General features: G+C 54.1%; 2 protein-coding genes across 8 annotated transcripts in view; one reads left to right on the top strand and one right to left on the bottom strand.

Moving 5' to 3' along the window:
• The window catches only part of LOXL3 (lysyl oxidase like 3), a 141017-nt gene extending 138769 nt beyond the window's left edge, over nucleotides 1-2248 (top strand). For 5 of the 6 annotated variants that reach the window (XM_082268903.1, XM_082268902.1, XM_082268905.1 and 2 more), the window contains one exon: nucleotides 1331-2248. In XM_082268903.1, coding sequence (XP_082125029.1) covers nucleotides 1331-1404 — 74 coding nt within the window. In that variant the 3' untranslated portion in view covers nucleotides 1405-2248. The remainder of the gene's footprint in view (nucleotides 1-1330) is intronic. The other variant, XM_082268904.1, reaches the window with a different exon arrangement.
• A 4896-nt stretch (nucleotides 2249-7144) lies between these two features.
• HTRA2 (HtrA serine peptidase 2) lies at nucleotides 7145-21805 on the bottom strand. 2 transcript variants are annotated; one of them, XM_082243517.1, is made up of 7 exons: nucleotides 21693-21805; nucleotides 21430-21624; nucleotides 16657-16689; nucleotides 14058-14169; nucleotides 12872-12941; nucleotides 12504-12599; nucleotides 7145-7373 (listed from the first exon to the last, which is right to left on the bottom strand). In XM_082243517.1, exons 2-7 carry the CDS (start codon nucleotides 21556-21558, stop codon nucleotides 7208-7210), a joined length of 606 nt encoding a protein of 201 aa, XP_082099643.1. In that variant the 5' UTR covers nucleotides 21559-21624; nucleotides 21693-21805; the 3' UTR covers nucleotides 7145-7207. The 2 variants fall into 2 exon arrangements, with proteins under 2 accessions (XP_082099643.1, XP_082099644.1); XM_082243518.1 differs by lacking the exons at nucleotides 21430-21624; nucleotides 21693-21805 and adding an exon at nucleotides 17011-17067.
• Between the last annotated feature and the right edge of the window lie 802 nt (nucleotides 21806-22607).

Below are 22607 nucleotides of genomic sequence, written 5' to 3' on the forward strand. Positions count from 1 at the left end.
ACAGGGAAAAATCTTATGAGCAAGACTGGGCATGCCCAGAGAAGAAATAACACAAAGAAAGCGATCCAACACATGACATCACTTCTATCACATGACATCACTTCTATCACATGACATCACTACTATCACATGACATCCCTTCTATCACATGACATCCCTTCTGAAGTAGAATTCTGTCGGTCGACAAAAGTCCAGTGCAGTCTAGAGCACATTCCAACCAACAAAACACAACTCTGGACAAAAGACGGACGACCGGTCGGCAGATATTCGTTACGTGTGTACTAGGCTTTAGACGTTCTCCAACATTCAATTCTTCTTTAGCTCTTCATGAGATGACAAATCTGTTAAAGCGGAGTTCCGGGCACAAAAAAGATTTTTTTTTTTTTGTGCCCCTCCGCTAGGTATGCCGCACCTGAAAAGGAATTGGATAGTTATTTTTTTTTTTTTTGTTTACTCACCTTTTTATTGACGATCGTAAATACTCACCTATGACAGCTTCCTCCTCCAGCGCCGAGGCTCACCCCGTCACTTCCTGCCTCGCGATGATTCCTGGTAGCTAAACGTCATCGCTCCCAGGAATCAATGCGCCGCATCGGCCCCACTCGTCATTTCCGGGCGACGCCGCATTCCCCTGCTAAACAGCTTCTGGGCATGCCCAGAAGCTGTTTAGGAATGCGGCGCCGCGCCGGAAGTGACGAGAGGGGCCGGTGCAGTGCATTCTGGGACACGAAGACGCGGAAGAAGACAGAGAAGAGGACCGCGCCGGCTTCAGCTGCCCACAACCGAGATGGAAACGCTGTGGAAGAAAATTTCTAAGTAAGTATTTCTTCTAAAAGGTAAGTGCGAACCAGGACAGATCAGAGGCATCCATTGTGGAATGTGCCAACCCTGACTGTCCCGGGGGTATGTTCAACAAAAAAACGTTTCTCTGCCCGGAACTCCGCTTTAATTCCCTGGATGTGAGACTCCCAGGGGCTCCATGTTTTTGTGTTAGAATTTTTGGTTTACAATTTGTGACGTGAACAACGAAACTTTAAAAATAACAAGCAAAGTTTTATTGCGATGGTACGATAGTTCTGTAATCTTTCTTTATTATTTTACATTTGGCAAATCCAGTTTGTTGTATTTGATGTATGGATTACTTCTTTCTTACCTGATTTTTGTACTTTGACAACTTTGCAACAATAAAAATACAAATTAAAAAAAAAATAAATAAAATCTAACGGGGTTTATAACCCGCCCTCGCTCTATCCAAAATGAAAAAAAAAGTTTTGCCTATAGTTCTACTTTAAGAAAATCTCTGTAATTGTCCCATGTGGTCTCATTTCAGGAGATGCACTCAGTGAAGAAGAAAACAAAAAGTTTGAGCAGTACCGGGGCCAGCTCAACAACCAGATTCTGTAGGAGAGAAGATCTCATCGCCCTCGTGACTGAGCAACCAAATCTGCAGATCTCCGAATTCTCAACCAAATATCCAGCGGCTGGAGCTTCAGCTGCTACCAGAGGATGTTCTCAGCTGGTCACCAGGTTCATCTCCTGCCCTCCACTCCATTCTAATCACCTCTGGGTGACACTAATAAACTGTAGGTGACCACATCCACAGATCCCAGAATTCCCTTCAACATTGTCCACCACCAGCTGGAGGCTCAACTAGCCTTGGCTGCTACCAGAGGATGTTCTCAGCTGGTCACCAGGTTCATCTCCTGCCCTCCACTCCATTCTAATCACCTCTGGGTGACACTAATAAACTGTAGGTGACCACATCCACAGATCCCAGAATTCCCTTCAACATTGTCCACCACCAGCTGGAGGCTCAACTAGCCTTGGCTGCTACCAGAGGATGTTCTCAGCTGGTCACCAGGTTCATCTCCTGCCCTCCACTCCATTCTAATCACCTCTGGGTGACACTAATAAACTGTAGGTGACCACATCCACAGATCCCAGAATTCCCTTCAACATTGTCCACCACCAGCTGGAGGCTCAACTAGCCTTGGCTGCTACCAGAGGATGTTCTCAGCTGGTCACCAGGTTCATCTCCTGCCCTCCACTCCATTCTAATCACCTCTGGGTGACACTAATAAACTGTAGGTGACCACATCCACAGATCCCAGAATTCCCTTCAACATTGTCCACCACCAGCTGGAGGCTCAACTAGCCTTGGCTGCTACCAGAGGATGTTCTCAGCTGGTCACCAGGTTCATCTCCTGCCCTCCACTCCATTCTAGTCATCTCTTGGTGACACTAATAAACTGTAGGTGACCACATCCACAGATCCCAGAATTCCCCCTCACATTGTCCGGCAGCTGGAGGTACAGCTCGCCTTGGCTGCTACCAGAGGATGTTCTCAGCTGGCCATCCTCACCAGGTTCATCTCCTGCCCTCCGTTCATCTCTAGGTGACACTCCAATAGAATAATCTGCAGGTGACCAGAGCCGATGACTGGCTGTTCCTCTTGGCCTTATCCATGGAGCTTCGTCTTGCTGCAGACTGGCGGGAACCGGAATCCCGGAGGAAATGATCTGAATTGTGGACTTCCATCATCACTGAACTTTCAGTCTCACGTCTACCTTAGAATTTTGGTTGCTGGAGATTTCCTGAAGGCCATACAAAATATGTACCGTTGTAGATTGCCAAATGAACAAACTTCTCCCGATTCGTCTATTTGTGACTTGGGGGCGGGGTGACGTTCTAAGCTCTTCTCTACCCCATTGCACAGTTTTCCCCCGGATCACCCAATCTGCAAATAGGCAAATCAGCATGGAGATAATTGTAAAGTTTGCACATGTGTAGTAATGGGCAGACCTGTCTGCCTGCAGTATACACATCTATGGGACCTCCAGACCCATCCGGATCAGGGTTCATTCACCATATACATGGAGATGTCATCTATGGAACGTATCCCCATGGTGATAGACCTCCAATGTGGTGGATTCTGGGTGCTGACATGTCACATGACGTCTTCCTCAGAGGTGCTTCTGTCAATTCGCTGCCATTCTTACTATTGGTGATGTCATTCATTCATGTTGTGATGTTTCTTTTATAAAATCTCATGTATCCAGTCTGTAAGAGTGTGGTCTGTCATCGGGGGATGGGGATAATACAACGGATGTTCTAGGGAGGACGGGTTGCCTTACGTCTGTAGAGTTCCAAGCTTGCACCATGGTCAAACCAAACCGTACTATGCCTGAGACTCCGCCTGCCTGCCCAGGCCCCTCCCCTCTACAGGTTATACATAGTCTGAGGGGACACCCCACCTGTCCAGGCCCCTCCCCTCTACAGGTTATACATAGTCTGAGGGGACACCCCACCTGTCCAGGCCCCTCCCCTCTACAGGTTATACATATTCTGAGGGGACACCCCCCCTGCCCAGGCCCCTCCCCTCTACAGGTTATACATAGTCTGAGGGGACACCTCCCCCTGCCCAGGCCCCTCCCCTCTACAGGTTATACATAGTCTGAGGGGACACCCCCCCTGCCCAGGCCCCTCCCCTCTACAGGTTATACATAGTCTGAGGGGACACCCCCCCTGCCCAGGCCCCTCCCCTCTACAGGTTATACATAGTCTGAGGGGACACCCCACCTGTCCAGGCCCCTCCCCTCTACAGGTTATACATAGTCTGAGGGGACAACCCCCCCTGCCCAGGCCCCTCCCCTCTACAGGTTATACATATTCTGAGGGGACACCCCACCTGTCCAGGCCCCTCCCCTCTACAGGTTATACATAGTCTGAGGGGACACCCCCCCTGCCCAGGCCCCTCCCCTCTACAGGTTATACATAGTCTGAGGGGACACCCCACCTGTCCAGGACCCTCCTCTCTACAGGTTATATATAGTCTGAGGGGACAACCCCCCCTGCCCAGGACCCTCCTCTCTACAGGTTATATATAGTCTGAGGGGACACCACACCTGCCCAGGACCCTCCTCTCTACAGGTTATATATAGTCTGAGGGGACACCCCCCCTGCCCAGGCCCCTCCCCTCTACAGGTTATATATAGTCTGAGGGGACACCCCCCCTGCCCAGGCCCCTCCCCTCTACAGGTTATATATAGTCTGAGGGGACACCCCACCTGCCCAGGCCCCTTCCCTCTACAAGTTAGGTACAGCCTGGGGGACAATGACCAACCGCACCATTCTTGACAGACCTGCTGCCCCGCCCAGCTGGGTGTCGGGTGAGAGGATGGGGAACAAACGGGGAGCGGGAGTAGAGGAGGGAGAACAGACCGGGAGCGGGAGGAGAGGAGGGGGAACAGACCGGGAGCGGGAGGAGAGGAGGGGGAACAGACCGGGAGCGGGAGGAGAGGAGGGGGAACAGACCGGGAGCGGGAGGAGAGGAGGGGGAACAGACCGGGAGCGGGAGGAGAGGAGGGGGAACAGACCGGGAGTGGGAGGAGAGGAGGGGGAACAGACCGGGAGCGGGAGGAGGAGGGGGAACAGACCGGGAGCGGGAGGAGAGGAGGGGGAACAGACCGGGAGCGGGAGGAGAGGAGGGAGAACAGACCGGGTGCGGGAGGAGAGGAGGGGGAACAGACCGGGAGCGGGAGGAGAGGAGGGGGAACAGACCGGGAGCGGGAGGAGAGGAGGGGGAACAGACCGGGAGTGGGAGGAGAGGAGGGAGAACAGACCGGGTGCGGGAGGAGAGGAGGGGGAACAGACCGGGAGCGGGAGGAGAGGAGGGGGAACAGCCCGGGAGCGGGAGGAGAGGAGGGAGAACAGACCGGGAGTGGGAGGAGAGGAGGGGGAACAGACCGGGAGTGGGAGGAGAGGAGGGGGAACAGACCGGGAGCGGGAGGAGAGGAGGGGGAACAGACCGGGAGCGGGAGGAGAGGAGGGGGAACAGACCGGGAGCGGGAGGAGGAGGGGGAACAGACCGGGAGCGGGAGGAGAGGAGGGGGAACAGACCGGGAGCGGGAGGAGAGGAGGGGGAACAGACCGGGAGCGGGAGGAGAGGAGGGGGAACAGACCGGGAGCGGGAGGAGAGGAGGGGGAACAGACCGGGAGTGGGAGGAGAGGAGGGGGAACAGACCGGGAGCGGGAGGAGAGGAGGGGGGAACAGACCGGGAGCGGGAGGAGAGGGAACAGACAGGGAGCGAGAGGAGAGGAGGGGGGAAAAGACTGGGAGCGGGAGGAGAGGAGGGGGAACAGACTGGGAGCAGGAGGAGAGGAGGGGGAACAGACTGGGAGCGGGAGGAGAGGGAACAGACTGGGAGCGGGAGGAGAGGGAACAGACAGGGAGCGAGAGGAGAGGAGGGGGGAACAGACTGGGAGCGTGAGGAGAGGAGGGGGGAACAGACTGGGAGCGGGAGGAGAGGAGGGGGAACAGACTGGGAGCAGGAGGAGAGGAGGGGGAACAGACTGGGAGCGGGAGGAGAGGAGGGGGAACAGACTGGGAGCAGGAGGAGAGGAGAGGGAACAGACTGGGAGCAGGAGGAGAGGAGGGGGAACAGACTGGGAGCAGGAGGAGAGGAGAGGGAACAGACAGGGAGCGAGAGGAGAGGAGGGGGGAACAGACTGGGAGCGGGAGGAGAGGAGGGGGAACAGACAGGGAGTGGGAGTAGGGGAGGGGGAACAGACTGGGAGCGAGAGGAGAGGAGGGGGGAACAGACTGGGAGCGAGAGGAGAGGAGGGGGAACAGACTGGGAGCGGGAGGAGAGGAGGGGGGAACAGACCGATTGCAGAAGGAGATGTCGGCTGCCAGGAAAGGAGGAGGAGTTTTGCGGGAGGAGAGTGGATTGGGTGGGGATGAGTTGCCCCCCCGGGTGGAAACAAACATTACCAGCAGAAGTGGGGAGACGAGGAACTGATGATGTCATCACAGAGGTAAGTGTTTGATTGGGTAGTTTGTAGTGTATATGTATGCATGCAGGTTACATACTTCTGACCCCGACACTCCGCGCACTGTCCACCCCTGACCCCGACACTCCACCAATTACCCACCCCTGACCCCGACACTCCACGCATCGTCTACCCCTGACCACGGCACTCCTCGCATCGCCCACCCCTGACCCCGACACTCCGCGCACTGCCCACCCCTGACCCCGACACTCCACCAATTACCCACCCCTGACCCCTGCACTCCGCGCATTGCCCAACCCTGACCCCAATACTCTGCGCACTGCCCACCCCTGACCCGACACTCCGCGCATTGCCCCCCCCTGACCACGGCACTCCGCCGATTACCCACCCCTGACCCCTGCACTCCGCGCATTGCCCAACCCTGACCCCAATACTCTGCGCACTGCCCACCCCTGACCACGGCACTCCGCGCATCGCCCACCCCTGACCACGGCACTCCACGCACCGCCCACCCCTGACCACGGCACTCCATGCACCGCCCACCCCTGACCACGGCACTCCTCGCATCGCCCACCCCTGACCACGGCACTCCACGCATCGCCCACCCCTGACCACGGCACTCCACGCATCGTCTACCCCTGACCACGGCACTCCTCGCATCGCCCACCCCTGACCACGGCACTCCTCGCATCGCCCACCCCTGACCACGGCACTCTGTACATAAAATTAAATTTTAAGCCCCTCCCACTGTTCACATAATTTTTCTATGCCCCCCATTTCCTGCAGGGCAATATGCAGGCTGCTATTGGCCCCTCTCAACGCCCCACCCCCATTTTTAGGGAATTCAGATTTTCAAAAGTTCCCAGGAAATCCCGGGTCTGGAACCCATCAGTGGAGACAAATATCAGGGAAACACAGAGGAGGCTTTTCATTGGTTGTATTTATTCATGAAGGCGGGGCTTTCTACAGAGTTCTGAAGAAAAATGGTGCCCATGTAGAAAGTGAAGCCAGGACTCCGGCATTACAAGATGACAGTAATGTCCCCTCCCCCATACTACCCAGAGGGTTGGGGGAGGCAGGGATCTTCCTAATTAATGTCCCCCATAGAAACTCAGAGAGGCGGAGCCTGTACACATCACATGATCCTGGATGATGGCGGAATCCACTTACATTCTGTATGGAAGGTCACAAAACGGGTCATTCACCCAACATGGACCCCTCCGAATCTCCCATCCATTCCCCCTCTGGGTGTAGAGGAGGCGGTGATTGGAGCCTCCTGAGGGCCCACACTTGGCAGGATTCCGGGGATGATGGATCCGTCCATTCTCAGTCCAATTACCAGACCCGCACGTCTCCCTCCACTGACCCCGAGTACCCACCGGGGGGCGCTGATCACATGATTCACACTGTCCAATCATTCCACCGGCTCCGGGATGACATTGACCATCAGGGTCTCGTACCCTCGCCGCACAATCATCGCAAGTTTTGGTTGGCTGTTCACGGCATCAAAGACATCCTCGGCGGTCACCGCCTTGTGGGCGTTTATCTCCAGGATGATGTCTCCAGGCTTCAGGCCGGCTCTGAGGAAACACAAGAGAGAGGGGAGGGGTCAGTGTGCCAATCAGGCCAGCCCTCCCCCCTGGGAGGGGCAAGAGAGGCCAGCTGAAGTTCCACAAGGTTTAGGTTCCAATGCTGGCGGAGCTGAATAACAGCCACACCCCTCAGCACATGGATGGTCTGAGCCCCCAGAACTCAATAAAACCAGGGAAGAAAGGATCCACCCATGGGGAAGAGGAATCTCTTACTGTGTGGAAGGAAGGATCCACCCATGGGGAAGAGGAATCTCTTACTGTGTGGAAGGAAGGATCCACCCATGGGGAAGAGGAATCTCTTACTGTGTGGAAGGAAGGATCCACCCATGGGGAAGAGGAATCTCTTACTGTGTGGAAGAAAGGATCCACCCATGGGGAAGAGGAATCTCTTACTGTGTGGAAGGAAGGATCCACCCATGGGGAAGAGGAATCTCTTACTGTGTGGAAGAAAGGATCCACCCATGGGGAAGAGGAATCTCTTACTGTGTGGAAGAAAGGATCCACCCATGGGGAAGAGGAATCTCTTACTGTGTGGAAGGAAGGATCCACCCATGGGGAAGAGGAATCTCTTACTGTGTGGAAGAAAGGATCCACCCATGGGGAAGAGGAATCTCTTACTGTGTGGAAGGAAGGATCCACCCATGGGGAAGAGGAATCTCTTACTGTGTGGAAGAAAGGATCCACCCATGGGGAAGAGGAATCTCTTACTGTGTGGAAGGAAGGATCCACCCATGGGGAAGAGGAATCTCTTACTGTGTGGAAGGAAGGATCCACCCATGGGGAAGAGGAATCTCTTACTGTGTGGAAGGAAGGATCCACCCATGGGGAAGAGGAATCTCTTACTGTGTGGAAGGAAGGAAGGATCCACCCATGGGGAAGAGGAATCTCTTACTGTGTGGAAGGAAGAATCCACTCATGGGGAAGAATGGACTTACTGTGGGGAAGAAAGGATCCACCCATGGGGAAGAATGGACTTACTGTGGGGAAGAAAGGATCCACCCATGGGGAAGAGGAATCTCTTACTGTGTGGAAGGAAGAATCCACTCATGGGGAAGAATGGACTTACTGTGGGGAAGGAAGGAAGGATCCACCCATGGGGAAGAATGGACTTACTGTGGGGAAGAAAGGATCCACCCATGGGGAAGAATGGACTTACTGTGGGGAAGAAAGGATCCACCCATGGGGAAGAATGGACTTACTGTGGGGAAGAAAGGATCCACCCATTGGGAAGAATGGACTTACTGTGGGAAAGAAAGGATCCACCCATTGGGAAGAATGGACTTACTGTGGGGAAGGAAGGATCCACCCATGGGGAAGAATGGACTTACTGTGGGAAGGAAGGATCCACCCATGGGGAAGAGGAATCTCTTACTGTGGGGAAGGAAGGATCCACCCATGGGGAAGAATGGACTTACTGTGGGAAGGAAGGATCCACCCATGGGGAAGAGGAATCTCTTACTGTGTGGAAGGAAGGAAGGATCCACCCATGGGGAAGAGGAATCTCTTACTGTGTGGAAGGAAGGAAGGATCCACCCATGGGGAAGAGGAATCTCTTACTGTGTGGAAGGAAGAAAGGATCCACCCATGGGGAAGAATGGACTTACTGTGGGGAAGGAAGGATCCACCCATGGGGAAGAGGAATCTCTTACTGTGTGGAAGGAAGGAAGGATCCACCCATGGGGAAGAGGAATCTCTTACTGTGTGGAAGGAAGGAAGGATCCACCCATGGGGAAGAGGAATCTCTTACTGTGTGGAAGGAAGAAAGGATCCACCCATGGGGAAGAGGAATCTCTTACTGTGTGGAAGAAAGGATCCACCCATGGGGAAGAGGAATCTCTTACTGTGTGGAAGAAAGGATCCACCCATGGGGAAGAGGAATCTCTTACTGTGTGGAAGAAAGGATCCACCCATGGGGAAGAGGAATCTCTTACTGTGTGGAAGAAAGGATCCACCCATGGGGAAGAATGGACTTACTGTGTGGGAAGGAAGGATCCACCACCTGATGGATGGAGAATAGAAGAGAATACCCCGACCTGAGTCACCAGAACTTACAAAAAGGGAGAGGAATCTCAGAGCCCTTCTACTGGGAGGAGGAGGGGGAAGAGGAATCTCAGAGTCCTTCTACTGGGAGGAGGAGGGGGAAGAGGAATCTCAGAGTCCTTCTACTGGGAGGAGGAGGGGGAAGAGGAATCTCAGAGTTCTTCTACTGGGAGGAGGGGGGGAAGAGGAATCTCAGAGTCCTTCTACTGGGAGGAGGAGGGGGAGGAGGAATCTCAGAGTCCTTCTACTGGGAGGAGGAGGGGGAAGAGGAATCTCAGAGTCCTTCTACTGGGAGGAGGAGGGGGAAGAGGAATCTCAGAGTCCTTCTACTGGGAGGAGGAGGGGGAGGAGGAATCTCAGAGTCCTTCTACTGGGAGGAGGAGGGGGAAGAGGAATCTCAGAGTCCTTCTACTGGGAGGAGGAGGGGGAAGAGGAATCTCAGAGTCCTTCTACTGGGAGGAGGAGGGGGAAGAGGAATCTCAGAGTTCTTCTACTGGGAGGAGGAGGGGGAAGAGGAATCTCAGAGTCCTTCTACTGGGAGGAGGAGGGGGAGGAGGAATCTCAGAGTCCTTCTACTGGGAGGAGGAGGGGGAAGAGGAATCTCAGAGTCCTTCTACTGGGAGGAGGAGGGGGAAGAGGAATCTCAGAGTTCTTCTACTGGGAGGAGGAGGGGAAGAGGAATCTCAGAGTCCTTCTACTGGGAGGAGGAGGGGGAGGAGGAATCTCAGAGTCCTTCTACTGGGAGGAGGAGGGGGAAGAGGAATCTCAGAGTCCTTCTACTGGGAGGAGGAGGGGGAGGAGGAATCTCAGAGTCCTTCTACTGGGAGGAGGAGGGGGAAGAGGAATCTCAGAGTCCTTCTACTGGGAGGAGGAGGGGGAAGAGGAATCTCAGAGTCCTTCTACTGGGAGGAGGAGGGGGAGGAGGAATCTCAGAGTCCTTCTACTGGGAGGAGGAGGGGGAGGAGGAATCTCAGAGTCCTTCTACTGGGAGGAGGAGGGGGAGGAGGAATCTCAGAGTCCTTCTACTGGGAGGAGGAGGGCAAAGAGGAATCTCAGAGCCCTTCTACTGGGAGGAGGAGGGGAAGAGGAATCTCAGAGTCCTTCTACTGGGAGGAGGAGGGGAAGAGGAATCTCAGAGTCCTTCTACTGGGAGGAAGGTGAAGAGGAATCTCAGAGTCCTTCTACTGGGAGGAGGAGGGCAAAGAGGAATCTCAGAGTCCTTCTACTGGGAGGAGGAGGGGGAAGAGGAATCTCAGAGTCCTTCTACTGGGAGGAGGAGGGGGAGGAGGAATCTCAGAGCCCTTCTACTGGGAGGAGGAGGGGAAGAGGAATCTCAGAGTCCTTCTACTGGGAGGAGGAGGGGAAGAGGAATCTCAGAGTCCTTCTACTGGGAGGAAGGTGAAGAGGAATCTCAGAGTCCTTCTACTGGGAGGAGGAAGGTGAAGAGGAATCTCAGAGTCCTTCTACTGGGAGGAGGAGGGCAAAGAGGAATCTCAGAGTCCTTCTACTGGGAGGAGGAGGGGGAAGAGGAATCTCAGAGTCCTTCTACTGGGAGGAGGAGGGGGAGGAGGAATCTCAGAGTCCTTCTACTGGGAGGAGGAGGGGGAAGAGGAATCTCAGAGTCCTTCTACTGGGAGGAGGAGGGGGAAGAGGAATCTCAGAGTCCTTCTACTGGGAGGAGGAGGGGGAGGAGGAATCTCAGAGTCCTTCTACTGGGAGGAGGAGGGGGAGGAGGAATCTCAGAGTCCTTCTACTGGGAGGAGGAGGGGGAGGAGGAATCTCAGAGTCCTTCTACTGGGAGGAGGAGGGGGAGGAGGAATCTCAGAGTCCTTCTACTGGGAGGAGGAGGGGGAGGAGGAATCTCAGAGTCCTTCTACTGGGAGGAGGAGGGCAAAGAGGAATCTCAGAGCCCTTCTACTGGGAGGAGGAGGGGAAGAGGAATCTCAGAGTCCTTCTACTGGGAGGAGGAGGGGAAGAGGAATCTCAGAGTCCTTCTGCTGGGAGGAAGGTGAAGAGGAATCTCAGAGTCCTTCTACTGGGAGGAGGAAGGTGAAGAGGAATCTCAGAGTCCTTCTACTGGGAGGAGGAAGGTGAAGAGGAATCTCAGAGTCCTTCTACTGGGAGGAGGAGGGGAAGAGGAATCTCAGAGTCCTTCTACTGGGAGGAGGAGGGCGAAGAGGAATCTCAGAGCCCTTCTACTGGGAGGAGGAGGGGAAGAGGAATCTCAGAGTCCTTCTACTGGGAGGAGGAGGGGAAGAGGAATCTCAGAGTCCTTCTACTGGGAGGAGGATGGGAAGAGGAATCTCAGAGTCCTTCTACTGGGACGAAGGTGAAGAGGAATCTCAGAGTCCTTCTACTGGGAGGAGGAGGGGAAGAGGAATCTCAGAGTCCTTCTACTGGGAGGAGGAGGGGAAGAGGAATCTCAGAGTCCTTCTACTGGGAGAAGGAGGGGAAGAGGAATCTCAGAGTCCTTCTACTGGGAGGAAGGTGAAGAGGAATCTCAGAGTCCTTCTACTGGGAGGAGGAGGGGAAGAGGAATCTCAGAGTCCTTCTACTGGGAGGAGGGCGAAGAGGAATCTCAGAGCCCTTCTACTGGGAGGAGGAGGGGGAAGAGGAAGCTCAGAGTCCTTCTACTGGGAGGAGGAGGGGAAGAGGAATCTCAGAGTCCTTCTACTGGGAGGAGGAGGGGGAAGAGGAATCTCAGAGTCCTTCTACTGGGAGGAGGAGGGCGAAGAGGAATCTCAGAGCCCTTCTACTGGGAGGAGGAGGGCGAAGAGGAATCTCAGAGCCCTCTACTGGGAGGAGGAGGGGGAAGAGGAATCTCAGAGTCCTTCTACTGGGAGGAGGAGGGGAAGAGGAATCTCAGAGTCCTTCTACTGGGAGGAGGAGGGGGAAGAGGAATCTCAGAGCCCTTCTACTGGGAGGAGGAGGGGGAAGAGGAATCTCAGAGTCCTTCTACTGGGAGGACGAGGGGAAGAGGAGCATAAAGGTGCATTCTGCCAATCTATAGGTAGAGGGCAGCACTGGAATACAGTCAGTCACATGGTAGAACTGTCCCCACCCCCATGCTGGACTCACTGGTGCGCCGGGGAGCCGATGATGACTCTGTGGATGAGAACGCCATGAGAGACGTCAGGAAAAGTCGGGTCCCGGAACTTCATGTCAGCCAGAATCCTACACAGAAAAATGAAAGTCTCATTAGAACCGCCCAGCAAGAAGAGCCCGCCCCTAAATGACATCATCAACCCCGACAGCAATAAAGAAGACCCCACCATGTGACCAAACGGGGAGGGAACAAAGGGGAATATGGGCGGGACAATCCCTCTGATAGCAGAGACCCCACCACGTGACCAGAAGGGGGGAGGGGACATGGGGGGAGGGGGAGGGGCATGGCAGAATGTAGTATATGGTATTGTAGATCTCAGTCATGTGACCTCCCATCATACCTCTGGGTGAGTGTCAGCATTGTGATCCCGATGTACCTCTGCTGCACCTCCGACTTCTTGAACCAAGAACCTGCAGAAGACACCACAGTCACATGACTACAACCTGACTCCACCCCCTCCCTCCCCCATCCACCAAGATATGCTCACACCCCTCCCCCTGGGATCTATACTCCACCCCCTCCCTCCCCCATCCACCAAGATATGCTCACACCCCTCCCCCTGGGATCTATACTCCACCCCCTCCCTCCCCCATCCACCAAGATATGCTCACACCCCTCCCCCTGGGATCTATACTCCACCCCCTCCCTCCCCCATCCACCAAGATATGCTCACACCCCTCCCCCTGGATCTAAACTCCACCCCCTCCCTCCCCCATCCACAAAGATATGCTCACACCCCTCCCCCTGGGATCTATACTCCACCCCCTCCCTCGCCCACCCACCAAGATATGCTCACACCCCTCCCCCTGGATCTAAACTCCACCCCCCTCATTTATGAGGGTATATTCACACCCCCCCTCCAGGATTTATTTGTCGCTCCCCATCCCCCCAGGATATAATTACCGTTCCCTCCCACCTACTACTCCCCAGGATATATACTTTAACCCCCTATATAAAATAATATATTCACATCCCTCCCCCAGGATCTATACTAATCCCCCCCCCCATCTAATCTACCAGGACCTATTCTCACCCCTCCCCCAGGATCTATACTCCGATATATTCCTCCCCCTCCCCCAGGATCTATACTCCGATATATTCCTCCCCCTCCCCCAGGATCTATACTACTCCCCCCCCCATCTAATCTACCAGGACCTATTCTCACCCCTCCCCAGGATCTATACTCCGATATATTCCTCCCCTTCCCCCAGGATCTATACTCCGATATATTCCTCCCCCTCCCCCAGGATCTATACTCCGATATATTCCTCCCCCTCCCCCAGGATCTATACTCCGATATATTCCTCCCCCTCCCCCAGGATCTATACTCCGATATATTCCTCCCCCTCCCCCAGGATCTATACTCCGGCCCCTCATCTACCACAATATATTCCTACCCCTCTCCCAAGATTTAGACTCCACCCCCCAGGATCTATTCTCACCCCCCCCCCCATATAGTGACCTCTGCACTCAGTGGAGGCGGAGAATATCGGACACACCCAGGTGATGCCCCTCCCCCTCCTTACTCTGATTCTTCTTGTCTTCCTGTTGGAGGAAATCCCGCACTCGGTCGGAGGGAATGGCGAAGGAAATTCCGGCTGTCACCTTCAGGGTGTTTATCCCAATCACCTCGCCATCCTGAGACACAGAGAACAGTCCGAGTACAGGAGGGGGGAGAGGAGGAGTCCGACTGGCTGCCACAGGAGGGGGGGAGGAGTCCGACTGGCTGCACATGAAGGGGGGGAGGAGTCCGGTTGGCTGCTACAGGAGGGGGGAGAGGAGTCCGACTGGCAGCCACAGGAGGGGGGGGAGGAGGAGTCCGACTGGCTGCCACAGGAGGGGGGGGAGGAGGAGTCCGACTGGCTGCCACAGGAGGGGGGGGGAGGAGGAGTCCGACTGGCTGCCACAGGAGGGGGGGGGGGGGGGGGAGTCCGACTGGCTGCCACAGGAGGGGGGGAGGAGGAGTCCGACTGGCTGCCACAGGAAAGGGGGGGGGGTTCGACTGGCTGCCACAGGAGGGGGGAGAGGAGGAGTCCGACTGGCTGCCATAGGAGGGGGGAGAGGAGGAGGCCGATTGGCTGCCACCGGAGGGGGGAGAGGAGGAGTCCGACTGGCTGCCACAGGAGGGGGGAGAGGAGGAGTCCAACTGGCTGCCATAGGAGGGGGGAGAGGAGGAGTCCGACTGGCTGCCACCGGAGGGGGGAGAGGAGGAGTCCGACTGGCTGCCACAGGAGGGGGGAGAGGAGGAGTCCAACTGGCTGCCACTGCCACAGGAGGGGGGAAGAGGAGGAGTCCAACTGGCTGCCACAGGAGGGGGGAGAGGAGGAGTCCAACTGGCTGCCACTGCCACAGGAGGGGGGAAGAGGAGGAGTCCAACTGGCTGCCACCGGAGGGGGGAGAGGAGGAGTCCGACTGGCTGCCACCGGAGGGGGGAGAGGAGGAGTCCGACTGGCTGCCACAGGAGGGGGGAGAGGAGGAGTCCAACTGGCTGCCACTGCCACAGGAGGGGGGAAGAGGAGGAGTCCAACTGGCTGCCACAGGAGGGGGGAGAGGAGGAGTCCGACTGGCTGCCATAGGAGGGGGGAGAGGAGGAGGCCGATTGGCTGCCACCGGAGGGGGGAGAGGAGGAGTCCGACTGGCTGCCACCGGAGGGGGGAGAGGAGGAGTCCGACTGGCTGCCACCGGAGGGGGGAAGAGGAGGAGTCCAACTGGCTGCCACAGGAGGGGGGAGAGGAGGAGTCCGACTGGCTGCCACCGGAGGGGGGAGAGGAGGAGTCCAACTGGCTGCCACTGCCACAGGAGGGGGGAAGAGGAGGAGTCCAACTGGCTGCCACAGGAGGGGGGAGAGGAGGAGTCCGACTGGCTGCCACCGGAGGGGGGAGTGGAGGAGTCCGACTGGCTGCCACAGGAGGGGGGAGTGGAGGAGTCCGACTGGCTGCCACAGGAGGGGGGAGAGGAGGAGGCCGACTGGCTGCCACAGGAGGGGGGAGAGGAGTCCAACTGGCTGCCATCGGAGGGGGGGGGAGGAGTCCGACTGGCTGCCACAGGAGGGGGGAGAGGAGGAGGCCGACTGGCTGCCACAGGAGGGGGGGGGGAGGAGTCCGACTGGCTGCCACAGGAGGGGGGGGAGGAGTCCGACTGGCTGCCACAGGAGGGGGGGGAGGAGTCCGACTGGCTGCCACTGCCACAGGAGGGGGGAGAGGAGGAGTCCGACTGGCTGCCACAGGAGGGGGGCAGGAGGAGTCCAACTGGCTGCCACTGCCACAGGAGGGGGGAAGAGGAGGAGTCCGACTGGCTGCCACAGGAGGGGGGGAGGAGTTCGACTGGCTGCCACAGGAGGGGGGAGAGGAGGAGTCCGACTGGCTGCCACCGGAGGGGGGGGGGAGGAGTCCGACTGGCTGCCACAGTAGGGGGGGGCAGGAGGAGTCCAACTGGCTGCCACTGCCACAGGAGGGGGGAAGAGGAGGAGTCCGACTGGCTGCCACAGGAGGGGGGGAGGAGTTTGACTGGCTGCCACAGGAGGGGGGAGAGGAGGAGTCCGACTGGCTGCCACCAGAGGGGGGGGAGGAGTCCGACTGGCTGCCACAGTAGGGGGGGGGCAGGAGGAGTCCAACTGGCTGCCACTGCCACAGGAGGGGGGAAGAGGAGGAGTCCGACTGGCTGCCACAGGAGGGGGGGAGGAGTTTGACTGGCTGCCACAGGAGGGGGGAGAGGAGGGGTCCGACTGGCTGCCACCGGAGGGGGGGGGGGGAGGAGTCCGACTGGCTGCCACAGTAGGGGGGGGCAGGAGGAGTCCAACTGGCTGCCACTGCCACAGGAGGGGGGAAGAGGAGGAGTCCGACTGGCTGCCACAGGAGGGGGGGAGGAGTTTGACTGGCTGCCACAGGAGGGGGGAGAGGAGGGGTCCGACTGGCTGCCACCGGAGGGGGGGGAGGAGTCCGACTGGCTGCCACAGGAGGGGGCGCCTATTGGCTGTCACAAGTGCAGGTAATTCATATATGGGGGGATTGTGATGAGTGTAGTATACAGGGGGGTATGAAGAGTATAATATAAATAGAGGTGGGGGAGGGGGGAATAAGTGGGGGGAGGGGTAATACGAGGGGTATACACTAGGTAGGTACTCACCAGGTTGACCAGCGGGCCTCCAGAATTACCGACCTGGACGGGGACAGAAGTACAAAAAGGTGTCACACAACAGAAGCTCCGCCTTCATCTGATCACATGACTTACTCCTTTCTGGCATCCAATCTGGTTTGGATATTTTGGAAAAGTGCGGGAGAGGAGTCCTTCTAGGGTCACCAAATACGGAGCTTGTACACAGGAGCCAATCACAGCTCTCAGCAGAGCACAGAGGGAGGGGCAGAGATAAATTAGGTTGGATTGGTTGTAGGGGTGATGATGACCTCACTCCTGATATAAAAATGGTCGGGGGAATGAGGAGGACCGAGGAGGACTCCCACCTACGATGACATCACTCACGTCTATGATGGCGTCGGTCTGGATGTATAATGATGATGTCATCACTCACGTCTATGATGGCGTCGGTCTGGATGTATGATGATGATGTCATCACTCACGTCTATGATGAGTCGGTCTGGATGTATAATGATGATGTCATCACTCACGTCTATGATGAGTCGGTCTGGATGTATGATGATGATGTCATCACTCACGTCTATGATGAGTCGGTCTGGATGTAGAATGATGATGTCATCACTCACGTCTATGATGAGTCGGTCTGGATGTATAATGATGATGTCATCACTCACGTCTATGATGGAGTCGGTCTGGATGTATAATGATGATGTCATCACTCACGTCTATGATGAGTCGGTCTGGATGTATAATGATGATGTCATCACTCACGTCTATGATGGAGTCGGTCTGGATGTATAATGATGATGTCATCACTCACATCTATGATGAGTCGGTCTGGATGTATAATGATGATGTCATCACTCACGTCTATGATGGAGTCGGTCTGGATGTATAATGATGATGTCATCACTCACGTCTATGATGGAGTCGGTCTGGATGTATAATGATGATGTCATCACTCACATCTATGATGGCGTCGGTCTGGATGTATAATGATGATGTCATCACTCACGTCTATGATGAGTCGGTCTGGATGTATAATGATGATGTCATCACTCACGTCTATGATGAGTCGGTCTGGATGTATAATGATGATGTCATCACTCACGTCTATGATGGCGTCGGTCTGGATGTATAATGATGATGTCATCACTCACGTCTATGATGGAGTCGGTCTGGATGTATAATGATGATGTCATCACTCACATCTATGATGAGTCGGTCTGTATGTATAATGATGATGTCATCACTCACGTCTATGATGGAGTCGGTCTGGATGTAGAATGATGATGTCATCACTCACGTCTATGATGGCGTCGGTCTGGATGTATAATGATGATGTCATCACTCACGTCTATGATGGCGTCGGTCTGGATGTATAATGATGATGTCATCACTCACGTCTATGATGGCGTCGGTCTGGATGTATAATGATGATGTCATCACTCACGTCTATGATGAGTCGGTCTGGATGTATAATGATGATGTCATCACTCACGTCTATGATGAGTCGGTCTGGATGTATGATGATGATGTCATCACTCACGTCTATGATGAGTCGGTCTGGATGTATAATGATGATGTCATCACTCACGTCTATGATGGCGTCGGTCTGGATGTATAATGATGATGTCATCACTCACGTCTATGATGAGTCGGTCTGGATGTATAATGATGATGTCATCACTCACGTCTATGATGGCGTCGGTCTGGATGTATGATGATGATGTCATCACTCACGTCTATGATGGCGTCGGTCTGGATGTATAATGATGATGTCATCACTCACGTCTATGATGGCGTCGGTCTGGATGTATAATGATGATGTCATCACTCACGTCTATGATGGCGTCGGTCTGGATGTAGAATGATGATGTCATCACTCACGTCTATGATGAGTCGGTCTGGATGTATGATGATGATGTCATCACTCACATCTATGATGAGTCGGTCTGGATGTATAATGATGATGTCATCACTCACATCTATGATGGCGTCGGTCTGGATGTATAATGATGATGTCATCACTCACGTCTATGATGAGTCGGTCTGGATGTATAATGATGATGTCATCACTCACATCTATGATGGCGTCGGTCTGGATGTATAATGATGATGTCATCACTCACGTCTATGATGAGTCGGTCTGGATGTATAATGATGATGTCATCACTCACGTCTATGATGGCGTCGGTCTGGATGTATGATGATGATGTCATCACTCACGTCTATGATGGCGTCGGTCTGGATGTATAATGATGATGTCATCACTCACGTCTATGATGGCGTCGGTCTGGATGTATAAGGATGATGTCATCACTCACGTCTATGATGGCGTCGGTCTGGATGTAGAATGATGATGTCATCATCACGTCTATGATGAGTCGGTCTGGATGTATAATGATGATGTCATCACTCACGTCTATGATGGCGTCGGTCTGGATGTATAATGATGATGTCATCACTCACGTCTATGATGAGTCGGTCTGGATGTATAATGATGATGTCATCACTCACGTCTATGATGGAGTCGGTCTGGATGTATGATGATGATGTCATCACTCACATCTATGATGAGTCGGTCTGGATGTATAATGATGATGTCATCACTCACGTCTATGATGGCGTCGGTCTGGATGTATAATGATGATGTCATCACTCACGTCTATGATGAGTCGGTCTGGATGTATAATGATGATGTCATCACTCACGTCTATGATGGAGTCGGTCTGGATGTATAATGATGATGTCATCACTCACGTCTATGATGAGTCGGTCTGGATGTATGATGATGAGGTCATCACTCACGTCTATGATGGAGTCGGTCTGGATGTATAATGATGATGTCATCACTCACGTCTATGATGGAGTCGGTCTGGATGTATAATGATGATGTCATCACTCACATCTATGATGGAGTCGGTCTGGATGTATAATGATGATGTCATCACTTACGTCTATGATGAGTAGGTCTGGATGTAGGATGATGATGTCATCACTCACGTCTATGATGAGTCGGTCTGGATGTATGATGATGATGTCATCACTCACGTCTATGATGAGTCGGTCTGGATGTATAATGATGATGTCATCACTCACGTCTATGATGGAGTCGGTCTGGATGTATAATGATGATGTCATCACTCACGTCTATGATGGAGTCGGTCTGGATGTATAATGATGATGTCATCACTCACGTCTATGATGAGTCGGTCTGGATGTATAATGATGATGTCATCACTCACGTCTATGATGGCGTCGGTCTGGATGTATAATGATGATGTCATCACTCACGTCTATGATGAGTCGGTCTGGATGTATAATGATGATGTCATCACTCACGTCTATGATGGCGTCGGTCTGGATGTATAATGATGATGTCATCACTCACGTCTATGATGGCGTCGGTCTGGATGTATAATGATGATGTCATCACTCACGTCTATGATGGCGTCGGTCTGGATGTATAATGATGATGTCATCACTCACGTCTATGATGGCGTCGGTCTGGATGTATAATGATGATGTCATCACTCACGTCTATGATGAGTCGGTCTGGATGTATAATGATGATGTCATCACTCACGTCTATGATGAGTCGGTCTGGATGTATAATGATGATGTCATCACTCACGTCTATGATGGAGTCGGTCTGGATGTATAATGATGATGTCATCACTCACGTCTATGATGGAGTCGGTCTGGATGTATAATGATGATGTCATCACTCACGTCTATGATGAGTCGGTCTGGATGTATAATGATGATGTCATCACTCACGTCTATGATGAGTCGGTCTGGATGTATAATGATGATGTCATCACTCACATCTATGATGGCGTCGGTCTGGATGTATAATGATGATGTCATCACTCACGTCTATGATGAGTCGGTCTGGATGTATAATGATGATGTCATCACTCACATCTATGATGAGTCGGTCTGGATGTATAATGATGATGTCATCACTCACGTCTATGATGAGTCGGTCTGGATGTATGATGATGATGTCATCACTCACGTCTATGATGGCGTCGGTCTGGATGTATAATGATGATGTCATCACTCACGTCTATGATGGCGTCGGTCTGGATGTAGAATGATGATGTCATCACTCACGTCTATGATGAGTCGGTCTGGATGTATAATGATGATGTCATCACTCACGTCTATGATGGCGTCGGTCTGGATGTAGAATGATGATGTCATCACTCACGTCTATGATGAGTCGGTCTGGATGTATAATGATGATGTCATCACTCACGTCTATGATGGCGTCGGTCTGGATGTAGAATGATGATGTCATCACTCACGTCTATGATGGCGTCGGTCTGGATGTATAATGATGATGTCATCACTCACGTCTATGATGAGTCGGTCTGGATGTATAATGATGATGTCATCACTCACGTCTATGATGGAGTCGGTCTGGATGTATAATGATGATGTCATCACTCACGTCTATGATGGAGTCGGTCTGGATGTATAATGATGATGTCATCACTCACGTCTATGATGGCGTCGGTCTGGATGTATAATGATGATGTCATCACTCACGTCTATGATGGCGTCGGTCTGGATGTATAATGATGATGTCATCACTCACGTCTATGATGAGTCGGTCTGGATGTATAATGATGATGTCATCACTCACGTCTATGATGAGTCGGTCTGGATGTATAATGATGATGTCATCACTCACGTCTATGATGGCGTCGGTCTGGATGTATGATGATGATGTCATCACTCACGTCTATGATGGAGTCGGTCTGGATGTATAATGATGATGTCATCACTCACGTCTATGATGGCGTCGGTCTGGATGTAGTCCATGTCTTTGTTGGAAAGGCCGAGTTCCCGGCTCCCTCGTTGCACCGTGCTGACGATTCCGGAGGTGATTGTATTGCGGAGGAGGTGCGGCGCTCCCATGGCGACGACGAATTCTCCTTGGCGGACATCGGAGGAGTGGCCCAGCGGAAGGGTGGGGAGAGGAGTCTGCAGAGAAGAGGTGTCAGTCTGTTGTACTTACAGGCAGGACGCAGGCGGGAGGTCAGTCCACCTACCTTGGATGTAATCTTGATGGTGGCGATGTCCTGGACGGGGTCAAAGCCTCGGACGACGGCCTCATAAACCTCCCCATTCTGCAGCTTCACTCGCACGCTTCTCTTATTGGCCACCACATGGGCATTGGTGACAATCAGACCGTCCGACGTTACCAGGAACCCCGAACCGCTGGAGAGGACCGCCTCCCGACCTGTGAATGGGTGACTGAGGAGAGAGGGAGGAACATGTCACCCCCCCCGGACTGACTACCATCCCCCCACCATCACCAGTCACATCCATAGATAGGGGGGGTCAGGAGGATGATGGGAGATATACTACATAGAAGGCTGAATGGGGGGGAGGTCAGATGTCAGGTGATGGAGGAGGGGGGGTCAGGTGGGAGGAGTCAGAGGGATGTATGGGGGGGTGTCAGGTGGGAGGAGTCAGTGGGATGTATGGGGAGTATCAGGGGGAGGAGTCAGTGTGATGTGGGGGTGTCAGGTGGGAGGAGTTAGTGTAATGTATGGGGGTTGTCAGGTGGGAGGAGTCAGTGTGATGTATGGGTGGGGTGTCAGGTGGGAGGAGACAGTGGGATGTATGGGGGGTGTCAGGTGGGAGGAGACAGTGGGATGTATGGGGGGTGTCAGGTGGGAGGAGACAGTGGGATGTATGGGGGGTGTCAGGTGGGAGGAGTCAGTGTGATGTATAGGGGGTGTGTCAGGTGGGAGGAGTCAATGTTTAGGGGCCCCGCACTCACCATCCCAGGATCTCGATGTTGACCACGGCGGGGGAGGAGTCAGTGCAATGTATGGGCGGTGTCAGGTGGGAGGAGTCAGTGGGATGTATGGGGAGTATCAGGGGGAGGAGTCAGTGTGATGTGGGGGTGTCAGGTGGGAGGAGTTAGTGTAATGTATGGGGGTTGTCAGGTGGGAGGA

This window comes from Pelophylax lessonae (genome assembly GCF_965119305.1).
Source record: "Pelophylax lessonae genome assembly, chromosome: 1".
NCBI lineage: Eukaryota > Metazoa > Chordata > Amphibia > Anura > Ranidae > Pelophylax > Pelophylax lessonae.